We start from the raw sequence: 21,324 nt of genomic DNA, 5'->3' as shown, positions 1-21,324 counted from the left end.
TGAATGATTTTACCATTAACATGAAGAGTCCCACTATTCACTTTTACAGTGAAGTCAGTATAGTATAGAATAGCACAGTATCATCCAGACTAGAATATGGGTCAGCTTGATTCTGTGCTGCCCTGGAAGCAGTTACAACCTGAGGTACAGAGCTCAGTCCTCCAAAAGAGAAACAGCTCAGTGACCTAACTGGGTGTATAAGATTACCAGGGAAAGGAGAGTCAAGGTAGAGGTTTCCTTCCCTATGCGTATAATTAGGCAGGATGAGTCAGAATAAATAACAATAATATAAATAGTAGCTCTGCAAAGTCTGATATTGATGCTGTGTTGCAGCAGAGACAGGAACAAAACACCACAGACAGTACTGAAAGTGAAAATCCAACCGTCCCATTTCAGTCAAGTGTGGGTGTTTCAGATTGGATCAAACTTCTGGACTGTGTGATGAATAAAAAAGGGAGTATATAGACTGTGTAAGGCAGGAAAAAGCTGCTATAACACAGAAAGGAAGTTTTGCCACTCAAATATATTACCTCTCAACACTCTATCTTCATAAACTTTAATCCAGAAGGTCTTTGTATAGATACTTATTATCAATCCAAGAAGAAGTAGTATTAAAAAAGCTCCCTGACCCTTGCTATTGAGAAGGGCAGGTGCCAGGTGGCTGCCTGTATCTCCTTGAAGCTTCTCTATGTAGGAGCCAGCCCTATTTCTAATTACCCACGATGATAAGATAGCTGTTGGTCTGGATTTCTCTCTTGACAGACATCGGATAGATATGTAAACACTTACTTTAGTTTCATTAGCCTCCTTCACTTGTAATTACCAGACATCTGTTTCTTACAGTAAAGCTTAACAAAGCACTTTGGCAACGAGTTTTGAAGTTTCCCTTCAAAACAAAAGCCGGTAACACTACTTTTCACATATCAGTAATAATACTTTGGTTTCAGTTTGAGTACGGGATGCCAGCTATTTTTATCCTATTTATAAGACTGACAGACATATTCCATTGCAACGGGTTCTGCATATTTTTGGATACAGCAAAATTCAGTATTTTACAACTCCAAATACTACCTTTTAGCTAAAACCAAGTTCTGATATTTTCTAAAGGTGCTCAGGCAGTTCATAGCTCATCTTTAGCAAGCAAAAGTGTTAAGTATAAGGATGATCACTGCATTGTTTCCCCATAGGAAGCGCATTTGTTGCTACACTGTGCTCTAATGGATTTTTTCTTTTAAGAGCTTGTAAAGCAATCAAAGGCAGCAAATCACAATTACTAAGGCTGGGGACTAAAAGCAGGGATGAGGTTTTCAGCGAAGTTTTTCACTTTTCTTTCATTTACTAACTAATTCAAACCACCACAGTGCCATACTAAAAAGCTAACTGATGACCTCTGGTATAACATACAGCTGTACGTATCTAATGCACTCATATCTCACCACATCTACTATTTGGAAGACGAGATGGAAGATAGATCCAAATAAGGGAGTAACACAGACTGCCACCCACGCAGCCTGTGTGCACTTTGGCACAGAATAACCTCAGTGCCTGGGAAGACAAGTATGTTATCAGATCAAGCAGGAGGTCAGAGCAATCAATATTTTCTTTGACGCCAATATCACATGAACAGATCAATAAAATGGAATCTTACCACTGCATTGCGTTCAACTCTGGATCGTATTTGGTCAATTTTGCCTTCTTTAACTCTAGGAAATATGGAAGAATCTGCTCCCTTACAAAACAGAAATATATCACCTAAAAGAGACAGCATATGAAATTCAAAATGGTCAAGTATATCTTTCTTCAAAAAAACATCTAAATTACCAAGCCTTCAGAAAAATTTCTTCCAACTTTTTTTTTTTTTATAACATTTGCACTCACTCTGGTACCCAGCCCCCTTTTTTATAAAGAAAGGCACAGAGACTGTGATTAATACTTAACTCTTTGGTATCTGGCATAAATTCAAGTGAAACAGAAACATCTAAGATGAAACCGAATGTGACAGCCCTACCTGTTGAAGATTTAACAATTACACTCATTCGCCGTCTCACAGAATCAAAACTCAAAACCTCTAACAATTCAAACCTGAAACAGAAACAGAATATTTTTTAAACAACTCTACTTTTCCAGAAACCTAAACTAGTTATTATGACTTCAAGCATATCAAACAAAACATGACTTCTAACATGGAAAATTATGTTGAGTACTACGTAATATGGAACTAGTACAGAAAGAAACAACAAGTTACAAAAATAAAAAGGGGAGTCCCTCAGCTTCTAATTACTTGAAACAGAATTTGTCCGCATGACGTTCTTAAGTATCTTTGGATGTATAGTCAATATAATTTTTGTAATCAGAAGACTAGAAATCTTGCAGTAGAGCACTATATTGCTTATAAAGTAAGTAAATTCCTACCTATAACACCTAGGCATAGCCTTAGAACTTAAATGTGTAGGTGTTTACACAGAAGTATTTATTTAGTGTTTTTCTAATTTTGAATATTCCTATCTCCCAAAAGTGCCCACCTAATTTCATGAATCTTGCTCAAGTGTTGACTGACAAGTTATTCGAGTAAAAAAAACATTTTACTAGTTTTATATTTTCCATTGGTTTTATGATTTGCTTTTATCCCATGTTTCTTTCCTTTCTAGAAGGAAAAATGAACACAAGCTCCTGTTGTACTGTTTCTGTATAATTCATCAGTTTATATACTTTTATCATTTACTCTCTTACCTATTTCCTTTTATCTAAGAGACACCCCCTCCCCCCGGCCTTTTCCCACCAAAACATAAGCATCCCAATCATTAATCCAAATCTCTTCAGGATTCATCTCTGTTAATATTTTGCTTATAAAATAGATCTGCTTATTTAATTAGATCATTCAGTTCTAAGTCCTTACAACAGCCTGGAATTCAAACTTGGGCAAGGCCACCGTGTTGATTTCATTAAAAGTTACAACAGATTCTAACAAGGAATCATTGCCTAATAGGGCAATGAAGAAACATTTCAAGACCCTGGGACAACTGGTCAAGGGATCAGGAGCGCAAGTTGTGTTCTCCTCTATCCCCCCAGTTGCAGGGAACGATGAGGGGGTAAATAGGAGGAACCAGCAGATCAATGCCTGGCTCCAAGCCTGGTGCTGCCGGCAGGACTTTGGGTTCTTTGACCATGGCGTGATTTACAAAACGCCAGGCGTGCTGGTAAACAGGCGGGAATAGCTTATCTTGCAGGGGGAAAAGGGTTCTAGGACAAGAGTTATCGGGGCTCATTGAGAGAGCTTTAAACTAGATTCAAAGAGGGGTGGGGATGGTACTGGGCTTGCCGGTGAGGTGCCTAGGCATAGTTGCTCGGCACTTGTGGCAGAGTGTCCCAGTATTTCTGAGAGCCAGAAGGCACACCACATCTCAAGGGTGAAAACTACACACACAACTCCCTCTCTGAAATGCTTATACACCAATGCACGCAGCATGGGGAATAAGCAGGAAGAACTGGAGATCTGTGTGCGGTCGCAGGGCCACGATCTCATTGCAATTACTGAGACAGTGACCATGAAATGATAGAGTTTTCAATTCTTGGTGAAGGGAGGCGGGGAGCCAGCAAAACTGCCACCTTGGATTTCCGAAGGGCAGACTTTAGCCTGTTTAGGAGCATGGTTGAGAGTGTCCCTTGGGAGGCAGTTTTGAAGAGCAAAGGTGCCCAGGAAAGCTGGTCATACTTCAAGCAGGTGCTCTTAGAAGCACAGGTGAAGGCCATCCCCATGTCCCAAAAGACGAGCCGACGGGGAAGAAGGCCAGCCTGGCTAAATAGAGAGCTTTGGCTGGACCTCAGGAAAAAAAGGAAGGCTTACATTCTCTGGAAAAGGGGCTTAGCAACTTATGAGGATTATCAAGATATAACAAAGCTATGCAGGGGGAAGATTAGAAGGGCCAAAGCTCAATCAGAACTCAGCTTGGCCACTGCAGTTAAAGACAACAAGAAGAGATTTTTCCAGTATATCAACAGAAAAAGGAAAACTAGGGAAAATATAGGTCCACTGATGAATGAGACGGGTGCCCTAGTGGTGGAAGACGCAGAGAAGGCAGAGTTACTGAATGCCTTCTTTTCTTCGGTCTTCACTGATAAAGCCGTCCCTCACACATCCCATACCCTGGAGGCAAGGGGGAAGGTCTGGAGAGAGGAAGATTTTCCCTTAGTTGAGGAGGACCGGGTCAGAGACCACTTGGCCAAGCTGGACATTCATAAATCCATGGGCCCTGACGGGATGCACCCGCGAGTGCTGAGAGAGCTGGCAGATGTTATCGCTAGACCACTCTCCATTGTCTTTGCAAGGTCATGGGGAACAGGAGAGGTGCCTGAGGACTGGAGGAAGGCTAACGTCACTCCAATCTTCAAAAAAGGCAAGAAGGAGGACCCAGGGAACTACAGGCCGGTTAGTCTCACCTCTGTCCCTGGGAAGGTAATGGAGCGACTCATTCTGGATGTCGTCTCCAAACACATAGAGGAACAGGAAGTTATTGGAAGTGGTCAGCATGGATTTACCAAGGGCAAATCATGCCTGACCAATCTGATAGCTTTCTATGATGTTATAACGGGTTGGCTGGATGAGGGGAGAGCCGTAGATGTCATCTACCTTGACCTTAGCAAGGCTTTTGACACTGTCTCCCATAACATCCTCATTAGGAAGCTGAGGAAGTATGGGCTAGACGAGGTGACAGTGAGGTGGATCGAGAGCTGGCTGAGTGACAGAACCCAGAGGGTTGTGATCAGCGGCACAGAGTCCAGTTGGAGGCCTGTAACGAGTGGTGTCCCTCAGGGGTCAATACTTGGACCAATTTTGTTCAATATATTCATTAATGACCTAGATGAGGGGACAGAGTGTATCCTCAGCAAGTTTGCTGATGATACCAAGCTGGGAGGGGTGGCCAACACTCCAGAGGGCCGTGCTGCCATCCAGCGTGACCTGGACAGGCTGGAGAGCTGGGCAGAGAAGAACCTAATGAGGTTCAACAAAAGCAAGTGTAGGGTCCTGCACCTGGGAAGGAAGAATGCCAAACACCAGTATAGGTTAGGGGCGGACATGCTGGGAAGCAGCTCTGAGGAGAAGGACCTGGGGGTCCTGGTAGACAGCAAATTATCCATGAGCCAGCAGTGTGCCCTTGTCGCCAAGAAGGCCAATGGCATCCTGGGCTGCATAGGGAAGACTGTGGCCAGTAGGTCGAGGGAGGTCATTCTCCCCCTCTACTCTGCACTGGTGAGGCCACAACTGGAGTACTGTGTCCAGTTCTGGGCTCCCCAGTTCAAGAGGGACAGGGAACTACTGGAGCGAGTCCAGCGAAGGGCAACCAAGATGATTGTGGGACTGGAGCACCTCCCTTATGAGGAAAGGCTGAAAGAGCTGGGACTCTTTAGCCTGGAGAAGAGAAGGTTGAGGGGGGACCTGATTAATGTTTACAAGTACCTAAAGGGTGGGTTGAAGGAGGACGGAGCCAGGCTCTTTTCAATGGTTCCCAGCGACAGGACAAGGGGCAATGGGCACAAGCTAGAACATAGGAAGTTCCGTTCAAATACACGGAAAAACTTCTTTACAGTGAGGGTGACAGAGCACTGGAACAGGCTGCCCAGGGAGGTTGTGGAGTCCCCTTCTCTGGAGATTTTCAAGACCCGCCTGGATGCAGCCCTGAGGGATGTGCTTTAGGCAACCCTGCTCTAGCAGGGGAGTTGGACTAGATGATCTCTAGAGGTCCCTTCCAACTCTGAAGATTCCGTGATTCCGTGACATGGTGGGACAGCTCACATGACTAGAATGCTGTCATGGATGGCTATGTCCTTTTCAGGAAAGACAGGCCAGCAAGGTGAGGTGGTGGAGTTGCTCTTTATGTGAGAGAGCAACTGGAATGCATCAAGCTCTCACTGGGGGCGAATGAAGAGAGGGTTGAGAGCTTATGGGTAAGGATTAAGGGGCAGGTGAATATGAGGAACACTGTTGTGGGTGTTTATTAGAGGCCACCTAATCAGGATGGGGAAGCTGATGAGGCCTTCTACAGACAGCTGAAGGCAGCCTCACAATTGCAGGCCTTGGTTATTCAAGTTATTCAAGTGAAAAAAACATTTTACTATTTCCCACCATTTTATGGGGGACTTAATCACCCTGATATCTTCTGGGAAGACCACACAGCCAGGCATGCACAGTCCAGGCGGCTCCTGCAGGAGACAACAAGGAGAGGAGCACTACTGGACCTAGTACTGACAAACACAGAGGGACTGGTGGAGGACGTTAAGGCTGGAGGCAGACTTGGCTGCAGTGATCATGAGAAGATAGAGTTCAGGATCATGGGCAGTATTCACAAAACAACGAGAAGTAAAATCACAACCTTGGACTTCAGGAGGGCTAACTTTGACCTCTTCAAGTAACAAGAGATCCCGTGGGCTAGGGCTCTGGAAGGCAGCAGGGCTCAAGAAAGCTGGTTGGTATTCAAACACCACTTTCTCCAAGCTCAGGATCGGTGAATCCCTAAGAGCAAGAAATTGTGCAAGGGACACAGAAGACCTGCATGGCTGAGCAGGGAGCTTCTGAAAAAGCTCAAGTGGAAGAAGGGACTGACCACTTGGGAAAATTACAGGGAAACAGGGAAAGAGGAAGACTTCCCCTTGGTTGAGGAGGATCAAGTGAGAGATCAATTAGGTCAATTAGATATCCACAAGTCCATGGGTCCCGATGGGATGCACCCGAAAGTTCTGAGGGAGCTGGCGGAAGTCATTGCTGCACTGCTCTCCATCATCTTTGAAAGTTCCTGGAGAACAGGCGAGGTGCCTGAGGACTGGAGGAAGGCCAATGTCACTCCAGTCTTCCAAAAGGGCAAGAAGCAGGACCCAGGGAACTACAGGCCGGTCAGCCTCACCTCCATCCCTGGAAAGATGATGGAACAGCTTGTTCTGGGCGTCATCTCAAGGCATGTGGAGGAAAAGAAAGCTATCAGAAATAGTCAACATGGATTCACCAAGGGGAAATCATGTCTGACTAATCTGATAGCCTTCTATGATGGAATGACTGGATGGATAGATGGGGGGAGGGCAGTGGATGTTGTCTACCTTGACTTCAGCAAGGCATTCGACACGGTCTCCCACAGCATCCTCATAGGGAAGCTTAGGAAGCGTGGGTTAGATGAATGGACAGTAAGGTGGATAGAAAACTGGCTGAAAGACAGAGCTCAGAGGGTCATGATTAGGGGCACAGAGTCTAGTTGGAGGTCAGTGACAAGTGGTGTTCCCCAGGGGTCAGTACTGGGTCCAGTTCTCTTCAATATATTCATCAATGACCTGGATGAGGGGATAGAGTGTACCCTCAGCAAGTTTGCTGATGACACAAAGCTAGGAGGGGTGGCTGACACACTGGAAAGCTGTGTCCCCACGCAGAGAGACCTAGACAGGCTGGAGAGTTCAGCATAGAGAAAGCTTATGAAATTCAATAAGGGCAAGCGTAGGGTGCTGCACCTGGGGAGGAATAACCCCATGCACCAGTACAGGTTGGGGGCTGACCTGCAGGAGAGCAGCTCGGTGGAAAGAGACCTGGGAGTCCTGGTGGACAACAGGATGACCACGAGCCAACAACGTGCCCTTGTGGCCAAGAAGGCCAATGGCATCCTGGGGTGCATCAAGAAGACTGTGGCAAGCAGGTCGAGGGACGTCATCCTTCCCCTCTACTCTGCCTTGGTGAGGCCACACTGGGAGTACTGTATCCAGTTCTAGGCTCCCCAGTTCAAGAAGGACAGGGAACTGCTGGAGAGGGTGCAGCAAAGGGCTACGAAGATGATTAGGGGATAGGAACACCTCTCTTATGAAGAAAGGTTGAAGGATTTGGGTTTCTTCAGTCTGGAAAAAAGACAACTGAGGGGGGATCTTATCAACGCTTATAAATACTGAAAGGGTGGGTGTCAGGAGGATGGGGCCAGGCTCTTCTCAGTGGTGCCCAGTGACAGGACAGAGGGTAACGGGCACAAACTTGAGCATAGGAAGTTCCATCTCAACATGAGGAAGAACTTCTTTCCTTTGAGGGTGACAGAGCACTGGCACAGGCTGCCCAGGGAGGTGGTGGAGTCTCCTTCTCTGGAGACATTCAAAACCCGCCTGGACGCGTTCCTGTGCAACCTGCTGTAGGTGACCCTGCTCTGGCAGGGGGGTTGGACTAGATGATCTCCAGAGGTCCCTTCCAAGCCTACCATTATGTGACTCTGTGAAGAAGCTGGATCAGGCCTATGTCTACAAACCATTATGCATTTTGGATAAAATTCCTAATAATTATAGTGCTTTTATAAATCACCAAATTATACTGACTCCAGTTCTTATGAGTTGAGACTCAAAAGTCTGAAGTAACCTTTGAGAAAATCCCTCCATATTCCCCTTAAAGGGGTAAAAATAACAGCAGGGTTCCTATATTCATGTCCAAGAGTCCCTGTGTAGTTCGCACAGTACACATCCAGATACACAATAGACTTAATCAGGAAGGATCGACACAAGCGTACAGTAACGTTTTCAAAAGTATGTACATCCCAACAACAAATGGGGTACATACCGTTTTCTATTAAGAAAAAAATATTTACCATATAACAAAGGAAAAATACCCATAGTTCCTGAAACTTAGGAACTATTAGATTAAGTCATGAACCACTACATCACACTTTTGTTGTTGTACTAATATTTCATATTGCATATACTGTCCAACTAGCAGACTAAGTGAAAATATAAAACTACAGGGTCTATATAAAATTATCAATATTAGTAGCTCCTTTATTTTTCTACTAAAATGTACAATTTCTGAATTATCTGAATTAAAAATTAATGTATAGGGAAATAATGATTTATTAAACACAACAATAAAAATTTCTTGTCAGTCCATTTTGTTATATTTTTAACCACTCACTTCTCTAGGTTATTTTCCCGATTTAAGATCTCCATAAAATTGTCCTTCAGCCTTAGATAGGTGTAACCAAGTCTGCAAAACGAGACACACATCAAGAGAATGAATACAACAAATAAATAATTATCCAGTTTAAGCATGTCCTAAGGAGTTAAGACTGAGTTTATCTTCTGAAAGAAAAAAAACAAAGCCCCAAACTGTTTTTTATTTGATTTATGAATATGAATAATCACGAATATATGTTAAGAAAAATTATCACCTCTATATGTTTTGGTGTTTGTTATTAGGATTTCTGTGCTGAAAACAATTTTGAACTTCAGTGATTGGGATCTCCAAATTTAAAAAAGTGTAATACCTAATTACACACATACCTCTGTATTCCCTCAACTAAAGCAACTTCATCAGGTGATGATGATATATATATACAAGATCTTCTTGAGAGCTGATTTTTCTTCAATCCATCTACGCTGTCATCATCTTTTACCTGAACTGTGTGGCAAAGACAAAGAGCTCGGAAAAATAGTTCTTCCCTTTCCTAAAAAATAAAAGAAACGGTCGTCATTATGTGTTATCACTTTCGAGTATTCCTTTGAAAAAAAATTTTTTTTGAAGGTTAGCAGTGTCATTGATTGTGACTGTATTATCAGGTAAAGGCAGTGTCACCTGCCTTTCGGGGGAGCCAAGTCTTTCCCAGTGGTAACCACACAGCTGCTAGGCCGTGCAAGTCAAGCCACTGATGCTCAAAAAAGATCGTGCTTCTTCTGCCTCCTCTGAGTTCCCAGATGTAGCTAAAGGATTTTTGCTTTACTTTTGTTTAAACTTTAACAACATATATTAAATACAAGTCAAAGAACAATTTTAGGAGCCCTGAACCCAGACAGAGGGACGCAGCACCTGGAGCACATGTGTTTGCAGATTTCAATTTCTTACACAGTTTAAACACCTCTCAGAGCTACATAAAATAAAAAAATTGTGGGCGCTTTGGCAGCTGGAGCCAACAACTTCTATGAAGTTTCAGATTATTTGGTAATAACGGTTTATCCGTTTCTTTTTTCTGGCTTAGGAATCGCACCAGAAAGAGATCTCTATTTCATGGATAATTGGCTGTGTTCTAACTGTATCTTTGCATTTGAATCTTATTCTTTGCTCTTCAATACAAACTGTGTCACTGTAATTCCAAGATAAAAATGCAGTATACCTTGGGACCATCTTCTGAGGGCCACAGGTGAGAGCCATAAGGCTGTTGAATTACACCAGCATATTTTAAGAGGCGCCTTGTTTTGCTATATTGAAGGGTATGGCCAAAGTATGATTTGCAACATATTTAAAAAAATATTGGCCCTTGGCTAAGATTATCCTGCACATTTACACACTGCTCACTGGTTGACATTTGAGGTCTCTTTAACCTTCAACTAACTTATTTTGCTTTACATAGTAAAAGTGTCACAGCACATACATGCTGTCTGTAGCACATTTCAGATGTGGCTATATTCAGTCACATTTAAAAGTAAATTAATTTGATCAAAAACCATTCTCTGGCACCATCTTCACTTACTGATGACTAAATAAGTGTTTGTTTGCGTTGAGCACTCATTTTCCTCCTCAAGGAGTTTCCTGCCTTGCTTTCTCAACTCTAGCTAATGTTAAATGGAAACCAGCTATTATATTTCTTTAGCTATTAACAGAGAAAGTTCTATTTTGGTTTTTTTTTATTTAATTCTGTTTTACAGCTGCACTAAGCTGGGAAATTTCCTATTCAGCATCAAAATCTTACTCTGAACTAGAAAAGGAAAACATTTATGTCGTGATGCTTTTCTTGCAGGTATCTACTTTGATTAAATTGAAGGATGTTATATTTCTAATATTCCCTTCATTAGCATAGTTACATTTTCATGCTTCATTGTAAAAAACAAGAACCTAGAAAGTCATCATACCTTTCCACTTCCTCCTGGAGAAGAATCGATCATATCAATTCCTGTACAATTGTGGAGAATTTGGCCATTACAGATAACATGTGGTACATAAACATGCCCTTCAATGCAACATTCTACGAATTCCATGTTGTTCTCAGTTAACGTTCCTGTTTTATCTGTGAAGACATACTCAATCTGCAAACGAGCACAAATTAAAAACAGCAGGAATATGAACGGAGATTTTCCAAGGTCTCTTAATATAACTGAGATTATTACTGGGTTACACCTTCTTTTAAAGATCCTTATGCAGTCTCTTTCAGAAAAGGAACAACAATTTCTTTTGGGAATCATCTTCCATGGAAATGTGGTCACGGAAAGATTTTAGCATACAAGAGTATCAGCAAAGCTATCTTTTGCCTCGTAACATATATAAAATAACCTATTTTCGCTCGTCTCAAGCTCCTTTCTGGTTTTTAATATCTTTCCATGAATATATGTCTTGCAGCAAGAAACAAAATGCAAGCAAATTCCATTTGCCAGGGATCATTATTTAATGTATGTGTCTGGATTCAGATCCATTACTGTCAGAACAGTCCTTGGGATAATATCAGAATTCCCCACTACAATTATGTTAGCGTAAATGAGGATTCTGGACTAATGGTCACAGTTATACACATACACACTGTGATTGCCCTGGAAACATTCCTTTTGTCTCAGTATTAAAGTTTTCATTAATTTTATCTTTTACAATGAGCCCCAGCATTTAAGGATAACAACATAAAAAATAAACCCAAAACCTGAACTATAAACCAGAACAGCTAGATCAGCATAAGCTCAATTTGGATATTTGATATAGCTATTGTGTACAGACTGCATGTATATATTTGATAAACTAGGAACATTATGTAAGGTTAGAAATTAAACACTGGAAGTAAGCTAATTATTTACTATTTATCAGGTTATTTAACAAACCTCAACGTTTACCAAGTGAATCAAACAAAATGAAAAAAATAATTTTTGGTCTCAGTTGGAAAAAAGGTTATTAAATATTTGAACTTTCCTCCTAGACTGACTTTTCTAATATTCATTAATCTGAAAAGGAAATTTTCCAAATTTTCCAGTGGTTTGTTATCTATGGACATAATACCCGTATTTAAGTCTTTTCAAAGTAGACAGAATTTATATGGATTTTCTTTCATCTCAACTCCTATATTCTGTTCCATAATACATTTATAACAGATATAAAATGTTATCAAGCAAAAGTCTTTTATATTCATTGTGTTGTTTTGGGATCAACACCCATTTCACACACAAAAAAAGAAATAAAGCGTCTATATGACACTATTTGCTACAAGCACAAATAATGATGCACCATCAAAAGCCTTAGAAATACAATACATAATATCTTTCAAAATGCAAACGCAAAACTTAGTTAATTGGATTGGTACTGATAATGCCAAGTACGATGAGGGTCCCATTCTTGGGAAGATGCTTAAATCAAGTAGTAGTAAGTTATTTTTTATAACAGCACCGCAGAATGGTTGAGGTCGTAAGGGACCTCCAGAGGTCACGTCATCCAACCCCAAAGCTCAGGCAGGGACACCTAGAGCCAGCTGCCCAGAACCATGTTCCAACAGCTCTTGAATATCTCCAAGGAGGGAGACTCCACAGCCCCCCTAGGCAACTCAGTCACCGCCACAGTAAAATAGTGGTTCCTGATGTTCAGATAGATTCTCCTGTTTCAGGTTGTGCCCATTGCCTCTTGTCCTGTCACTGGGCACCACTAAAAAGAGCCTGTCTCTGTCCTCTTTGCACTCTCCAGGTGCTCTCTTCAGGTATTTATGTACATTGATGATATCCTCCCTGAGCCTTCTTTTCTCCAGTCCCCATCCTGTCATCACATGAGAGATGCTCGAGTCCTTTCATCATCTTTGTGGCCATTCAGTTGGACTCACTCCAGCATGTCCATGGCTCTCATGTACTGGGGAGCCTAGAACTGGACACAGTACACTCCAGATGTGGTCTCACCAGTCCACAGTAGAGGAGAAGGATCACCGCCCTCCACCTGCTGGCACTACTTTGTCTAATGCAGTCCAGCATACCATTCATCTTCTTTGCCCTAGGGGCACATTGCTGGCTCATGCTCAACTTGGTGTGCAGCAGGTCCCTGGGTCCTTTTATGCCAAGCTGCTTTCCATCTGGATGGCCACGAGGGTACCCTATGCCCCATCATTCAGATCATTAATGATGAGGACCGAACCCAGTACTGAACTCTGGTGTACACCACTAGTTACTGGCCTCCCACTAGACTTTGCACAGCTGACCACCACCCTCTGGGTGTGGCCATTCAGCCAGTTTTCAATCCACTTCACTGTCTGCTCATCCAGTCCATAATTCATCAGCTTGTCTATGAGGACTTTATGGGAGACAAGTGTTGACTTCCACAATAATAAAATACTTGGTACCTTGTTTTATCCAAATAGATATGTGCCCCTAAAAGCTTAATTACTAGTCTGGCTGTACAAAAATGAAGAAATACACCATCTTATTTATTTTATTTGAAAACCTATGAAAACATTTTTACTTTCTAGAGATCCTAAAGATTTTCTCAAAAATGTACGTCTGTATCATTGTCAAGGTGATGACTTTCTTAAGACTGAACACTAAAGATAGAATTTCTTTTGGAAAAGGAGAGGGACAGTCAATCATTTTACTGGGTATGGAAATTTGGTGTCAGTCTAGCCAGACAAAAAAGGGTTTTTTTCCTGACTTTTAATTTAAGGAAGTTAGATGCTTATATAATTTCCCTCTACAGTCAATGGAGAGAAATCGTTATCTTCCTAAATGTTTATCTTTTACTAGTAAGCAAAGCTAATTGAATTCCACTGACTGGCTGAGAAACTAGAATTTTTGATTCTGAAAATCAGAAGATCTCAAATTTTATTTTAAAAATTCATCAGCACTAAAGAAAATGCACATTAAGCTGACAAAAAAAAATTTGAAGTGAAAATTTAAAATAAAAAATTATGGTAGAAACAGCTGAAAAATTTATCATTTGATGAAATTTACCTGTCCCAACTCTTCATTGAGGTCAGAAGTATTCACCAGTGGTCCTTCACCTGTGTCCTCATCAAACATTTCCTCATCCCATGTAAGGAAATAAGAACCAAGAAATTTCTGCATTTCCACAGTGACATACATGGATACAGGAATAATGTAGTTGAAAAGAACCATGAACGCAAGGAAGTCCGTAAAAGCTTGAAGAAACTGCCAAAGAAACAAGATGAAAATACTGATTTTTCATGTACCATCAAAACCCAAAGGTTAACTACATACATTTGCAGGTTTGTTTTTTTTTCTAGTAACTTTCAAAAAGCAAGCAACACCTTACACAGCTCACAGTTTGGCACAGGATGGATGGATACGTTCATGATTTATAACATCACAACTAATTCAGCATGAAGAAAAAAACCTTTTAAACTTTCTATTTTTCTTTACAGACATACTGGTGTAGAGTACAGGTACACATCCTTGTTGTAAAGTTCTAGAGCAAATAACGGAAGTGATTATATACGAATGGTGAACATTTGTAAGAGAACAAGGAAAAGAATAAAATGTATGCTCGCAAATTACCAGAATACCATAGAACTACAGGCAGCATTTCATTAATAAAGGGTTTCCCTTCCTTTTCTCAAGACAAGTAGAATAACCTGGCTCGATTTTTTCACTGGTGGAGACTAGCCGGAGGTATAGTCAACCTGCCAAGCAGGTCGCGATAGCGTTACTAGTGGTGAGAGAAATATAGAATATGCCTGGCTAGTGTGTGCTCATCACTTAAGATAAAGAAGGAAATTTTCCCCTAGGTGGATAAGAAGGTTTTAGTGAAATAACATTATGTTTTTTGTAGTGCTGGGTTCAGTTCATTGCTTTGGATGACCTGGGAATCCGTTCTGGACTATGTCCTTGCTCCTGTAACGCCACTGGACACTGGCAACTCTGCTGCTGGTCCCTAGTGCTCATGGCAGAGTTACAGGGCTATACGAAACTAAACTTTTGAGGGGTATTTTTAGAGATCCCTACATCAGATTCTTTTGAAAACATCCATTATATAACTGCCAATAGTTATGGGACTCGTTTCAGTCCTATATTTCTCTGCAAGAGGTCAGTTCTTTCATAATTCACATCAATGACAAGAAACTCCAAAACACTTTCATGAGGCTTTCTAGACTAAGACAGATATTTTCTCATCATTTCACACATACAACTTAAGTGCAAAAATTTAATATACAATCTTTCTACAAATATACTATCACCATTGTTAGCAATAAAAGCAATAATTTTTCATTGGTAACTAAGCAGGCTGTATATACTTTTCTAGTAGGATTCTTATAAATTGTTTAGTGAAACTTTTTTGGTATTTTAATTTATTTCCATACCAAATTTCTTTTCCTTTCTGGCTCTGTTTTCTGATTATACCATGGCTCATCACGAAATGGTTCACTCTGCCAGACATACTTCAGGACAGTATTTATTAGTGCTTTACTGATGAGAATGCAGAGGTATACAATAAGGAATACATTCATTGATCTAAAAAAAAAAGGCAACATAAAATTCCATTAGCATATTAACTACATAGTTTATTAAAAAATGTTATACTTGTGCTTCAGTCTAACGTTTTCTGCAAGTCTAACAATGCTATCATGTTAAATGACTATTCCACAGTGTTTTCCCAAAGAAGAAAAATATTATTGAGGACCATTTTCTATTTAAAATGTTAACTGCTATAATTGTTTCCAAAATGTGTGTGATACAGTACCAAACCTAGTACATTAGTGAAAACAACAGCATAGATGGAATCATAACAGAATAACCAGGCTTGTATCTGCAGACCTTTTTATGCCATTTTCCTGAACCAATATAAAAACACTGAAATAAGTAGTTTTATAGAAATATAAATCTGTGCTATGTAGCTGTAATGGTTCAACTGTTTCTAGACAGATCTAAAAAAAAGCAAAGCAAGAAAATTTCACATTTAAAATTATATTTACATTAACGATAGGCATGAATTAAAAGCCATGGGTTATACATCGGTAACAATAGAAAGAGACACATCATCATTGCTCAGTCACTGTATAAGAGAAGGGCTGTCAGCTGGTCAGTATGTCTTGCCTTAATCAATGACACCTTTTTTTTTTTTCAAGGATGGACACTTTACTCGGACCTGATGATTTCAGATAGCAGAGTAGGACTAGAAAATAATCTCTATTTTAGAAAAGTAAGCAACCAATGTCAGCTGATCCCTTGAGGACAGCAGTGTCTTCCTTTCCCATCATCTATGCCTCTATGAAACTTTTAATTTTAACTAAACCACAGAAAACATGCCACAGACAGGCTCTGTGTTACTGCAGTTGATCTGAGGTCAAGTGCATGAATAGAATTATTTTTACTGAATTCAAGACTTAATTGCAGCAAAAAGGAATGTTAGGATATTGAAGCACACAGTCTTGAAAAAAGCGTCAGTAGGTGTACTCCAACCAGTGAAAGAAGTATCTTCCAGAACAGCAGCAAAACACAACATATCTTGCATAGGTAAGCATTACATTAAGCTGGCTTTTTTTGTTTTTAACACTTAACATTTAATAATAATTCAATATTGAGAATATCATTTATATGACTCATTTTTATAAGTAAAAAATAACACACCAAAAAAGCAAATTTTAAGTCCCTCTATCTCTTTTTTTGATTTAAATCAATGGAACATACACTTTTTGCAAGAAAAAAACATCCCCTTTTTTTCCACCATTCAATCATGTGGTTTTCCACACCCCCCCCCAAAAAAAAAAAAAAAAAGAGAAATTTTACTTTTCCACAGCAGATCGCTTCTGTGATTTTGCCTGGTAATTTAATGCCATCTTAGTTTCCATGCCAGTGTAGATAGCAACACCTAAAATTAGACAACTTGTTTTACTAAAGATTTCACAGTACAGTAACTTAATAAAAGTACAATTCACTAGATTATTATACTCTGTTATTTCTTAAGTCTCTGTAGTTTGAGGAAAAAGAACACAAATTTGCATGATACTCAAAAACTAGAAACGGCTTTAATACCTTGGTTCTTAGAGGGAAATTTTAAGCAGCATTTACATCCCGTTTCAGAGTCACAGTTTCCAATTTCTAACATTTGCCATGTACTAAAGCCAAACCAAAGCTGGGTTTTGAATACATTCCCTTGTGGTTTAAAGTTTTTTTTTTGGCTTTAATTGTAGAATCTAAGTCATACATTGTAAAAGAAAATCCAGATAGGGCTACTACAGGATACTTCCAAAAAGAATAAAAGGCAGCCATCAATTTTGTTTGCTTCAGGAAAATTTAATAATTCATGAAAACAGTGATCTTTTGATGTTATCAATTTCCTATTAATAACACAGATTGAGAGACTAAACTTCAGAAGATTAAATACACCAATTGAAAGAAGCTGTAAACAAGAAGATGGGTTTAAAATACTTATTAAACCAGCACACCTGTACATTGCTAAAATAAAATAATTTAGGTTATGAATTGTACCGGGGTAATGGCAACCACTCCATGTATTCGGCAGAGCAGAAACAACCATTCCTATTAGGAACATCTCTGCCCAATATACAAGTTAACAGATATATTAAAACCATCCTCCAAAGTTTACAGAAATAGTTACTATAAATTAATTATATTAGTTCATCTATTTTAGATTACAATTAAAAGCAAAGAGAGCAAGTTTTAATTAATACATACTTTTTACACTCTTTTTGTAGAAAAAGTTGCAAGATTTTGGTATTTTAGGCTAAGTAGTTCCTGGCTATCTATGATCTTTCTTGGGAACAGGGACGTTGTATATGATAGAGGATGACCTGTATCCCTTTCGTCACCAGTATCCCTTTTGTCACCAGCAAAAAGTGACTCGTAACAGAACTACACTCCCACTACATTTTCTCAAAGAATTTCCAAAAAATATATCTCTGTTTCTGCTTCCTATTTCTGCTAAAATATTCAAAATATTCCAGGAACAAAGACAGGTCATATACACAAAATACACTGGCCAGCAGAAAGTCCAATTTTAACCAGGAACTGTTTAAGTGGATTTTTTTTTTATAAGCTGTATTTCTATCTGGTTGGGTTATCTATCTGTTCCAACAAATAAGCAAAACATATTTCATGTTTTTTAACAGCTCATTAACTGCTTTAAGACAACAACATTAATTCACAATGCTTGTTCAAAAGCCATATGAAGAATTTGAGTCACCTTCACTAATCCTTGAAGACTAAACTAGAAAAATCCCCCTCCCAAAAATCTCTCTAGTCATTGTACACCACAACAACAGTTAATTTACTGCAATTATAGCCACAGTAAACCTTAAAAAAAAAGTTGTAAATCAAGTGATTTAATAGAAATCCTATGTTCAGTAGCAACTGCAGGGTTGTAACCTTGTTTGATGTTTGCTTATTACTTCAGCATCTGTTTAAATAATCAATAGAAATATTTACCAAAGATTTTTTCTGTGTTCTTTAAAGTGGCTCCTCTAAGAAGCAGATTTTCAGATCCTAATGGCCTGGAAAAGATAAGTATTACAATATAAACATTTAAAGAGAAACAGCAGGCCTTAGTGGAAGCCACATAAACCACAAGCAACTAGTTTTACTCAATTATTTTTGTGTAACAAAATTACTAGGCAGAATTTAAAGTGAAAATAAATAAAGTAAAAATAAAAAAATAAAAAATAGATACCTAAAATTAAGCTCTTAATTTCACAATCCAAGTCTTAAACCCATCTAAACCCCAAATACGTAGGTAACTAAATAAAGATTCATCATCTGGATTGTAAGGTGCTTATTTTTAAAAATACTGATGCCAGTCTTTTTTAGGCTTATATAAACTATAGTGTCCTGCATGTTAAGATTACTTACTAAGGACAATACATCCTTCCATTTTATTTTACATATAAATGGTATACAGATTTGTTTGATACTTACCATATACTTTTCAAAGCACAAAGATGAATATAGGTAAAAAAATTATTGAGAAGTAGGGGGAATTAACATAAGTATCCCCATGCAGTTTAAAAATAGTATTTTGGAGCATGATATGTAATACAAACGACTATACGAGCGAAAAATCAAAGACTACCTTATAGACAGTCGGAACGCACTTTATAGACAGTCAGAACACAAAATTGTCAGACTCTTATTTATACAGCTATGGAAAAAAACCCAAGCAGTAAATTCAGTATTTCTGAATGTTATTCAACATGTTGTCGTGGCATGAAACCCGCCCAAAAATCAAGAAACCCCAAACAAACAAAAACCCCAGGGCCATAACTCTGATGTAAAACCTGAAACTAGTTCCATTTAAACCACTGGAGTGATGTTATATGAATGATTTGGGTTACTATACACCAAAATAGCAAAAAATACCAATTGTTCTAATAGTGTTGTCCAAGGAATACAGTGTTATACACAAATCAATATCATGCTGTTGAGATTAAAAAGGTATTTTCTGCTTATTTTCCTTTCGTCTCCCACCTAAGTCCATTTCCAACCAATATTATTAGTCAAAAGAATGCTTAAAGTGAAAGAAGCAAAAAAGACTGTTCTCGCAGCAGACTGTAGCAATCTACTATTAAATGATACATCACTCAACGAGAAAGGAGAGTAGGATCCTCAGGAAATGATGCATACTCCCTGAAAGTACAGCTCACGTGGCCAATGCTCTGCCTGACCCTCTTATCTGAGGAACCCCAGGAAGAATACAGCCCAGAACAGCTGAGAGATGTTCACTGTGGATGGTGACAGAGATTTTTGCACTGCGTTGCAGTGCAGTTAATACAGGTATTTCCTGGGAGCTATGATGCTGACACAGCCAGCAGCCAGATTTCCCCTCCTCTTTGCTTATTGAGATAGAAAATCACATCTCTACAGACACATTGAGGTTAGGAAGGCACTTATAGCCAGAATGGAGTAAGTTCCCAAATGCTGGGTTCTAGGACATCACCTGAGCAAGAAGCCTTTCTCTCCTATTGCTTTGCCTCTTTGTGGCAAGGTCCTGAACAAAATCAGGTACAGCAAGTCCTTGCTGGGTAGACAGAAGATCCGAGGCAGAAAAGACAGAAAGACTTGTGCCTCTTTTGTACTGCTTCATTTTGATTCTCTATTTGCTGGACAAGGAACGTCCTGGGCTACAGACTGCTCCTTGAGCAGAATGCACCACATTCACTTCAGGATGGATTTGCAGAGCCAGCAGATCCTTCTAGGTGCCAGACCCAAGGTAATAGACCACCATTTCCTACACCACAGACAAAATGCATTTCCTTGGACCTTGCCTTTCTGAATACACACAGCATTGTGGACATTTTAGACAAATGTAAAAACATCTCTAGTAAAACTAAACATGATGTTTGACATGCTCATTCTCCTCTAAGATGAAGAAGAAAAATAAGCAATACACAAGTGATACTATTCATACCGTTTGGGGCAATACCAAGACCCCATGATAATGGAGCAGTATTATCAAAGTACTGTCAAAATCCTATCAACATAATTTAGAAACTAAATACATATCAAATAAAAACTGAAGTTGAATGAAGACATAAAATAAGCGAAATGTAACCCATCAAAAGATGAAATATTTATGATAATGAAATTACAGTCTGTAAACGTTTAAGAGAAAAATAGTCTATCAATAAGATAATGCAGCACAATGTTGGTGAAACAAAGGTAATTCTCACTGTTGATACTTACTTAACTCTAAAAATCAATAAATGAGTAGAAAACTCTAGATTTTTCCTACCTTGCAGTAGGCTCATTCCTATCGTGGTAAACATTTATTCGACCAACAAATCTGCAAGGAAAATACACAAGTAGTTTAACAGCACTGCTAATTTGTGTATTTTTATGTACGTGTGTCACAGTATTTCAGTTTTTCAAATGTACACTACAAGGACATGTCACTCTCTCTATATACAGATGTATATATACCACACACATACTTAAAAAAGCAAATTACTCTCACTTTTAAAAATCTTTAAAAGGTATATGTGAGAATAGTTTATTTTAGAAGCATTTTGTAGAAAGTATTTATTACAACGAGCAAACAGCTTCCAATTAAACATGCTCTGATTATTCAGGAAGTAAACAAGAATAGAGAGACACCTATGGATACATTTAGAACATGTAGATAAAAAAAATACACAGAAGAGTAAGTCAGTGTAAAGTCTGCAAACAAAAAGATATAAAAGGTTATAAAACTATTAATAAATCTTCTAATTACACAAGAAATCTTATTCTCTGTGCTACCTGAGATAAGTAACAGTGTGATTACTATCCTTTACAAAACTTAAAACCTACAACTGAGTTAAAAACAAAACAAAAGTATAAAGCCAGTAAGCAATTTTCCCTCTGAAAATCTCCAAGTACATTTTATCTATATTTGGTGGATTCATCCTGGATAGCAACTAAGCACCCACAAGC

General features: G+C 39.2%; 1 protein-coding gene across 6 annotated transcripts in view; it reads right to left on the bottom strand.

Annotated features, from left to right (window-relative positions):
- Positions 1-21,324, bottom strand: part of ATP11A (ATPase phospholipid transporting 11A) — a 126,848-nt gene that overhangs the window by 27,672 nt on the left and 77,852 nt on the right. For all 6 annotated transcript variants that reach the window (XR_008465939.1, XR_008465925.1, XM_054198526.1 and 3 more), the window contains exons 8-17: positions 20,645-20,695; positions 18,346-18,410; positions 16,687-16,768; positions 15,261-15,411; positions 13,894-14,091; positions 10,846-11,019; positions 9,283-9,446; positions 8,915-8,986; positions 2,009-2,082; positions 1,649-1,752 (exon numbers count right to left, since the gene is read on the bottom strand). Coding sequence is in view for 4 of the 6 variants with exons in the window: in XM_054198526.1 (XP_054054501.1) it covers positions 1,649-1,752; positions 2,009-2,082; positions 8,915-8,986; positions 9,283-9,446; positions 10,846-11,019; positions 13,894-14,091; positions 15,261-15,411; positions 16,687-16,768; positions 18,346-18,410; positions 20,645-20,695 (1,135 nt within the window). In the remaining 2 variants the exon portion in view is untranslated. The remainder of the gene's footprint in view (positions 1-1,648; positions 1,753-2,008; positions 2,083-8,914; positions 8,987-9,282; positions 9,447-10,845; positions 11,020-13,893; positions 14,092-15,260; positions 15,412-16,686; positions 16,769-18,345; positions 18,411-20,644; positions 20,696-21,324) is intronic.

Source organism: Rissa tridactyla, chromosome 1 (genome assembly GCF_028500815.1).
Source record: "Rissa tridactyla isolate bRisTri1 chromosome 1, bRisTri1.patW.cur.20221130, whole genome shotgun sequence".
In the NCBI taxonomy this organism is placed as follows: Eukaryota; Metazoa; Chordata; class Aves; order Charadriiformes; family Laridae; genus Rissa; species Rissa tridactyla.
The sequence above is the reverse complement of the archived record's forward strand: the minus strand, read 5'-3'. Positions and strand labels throughout refer to the sequence as shown.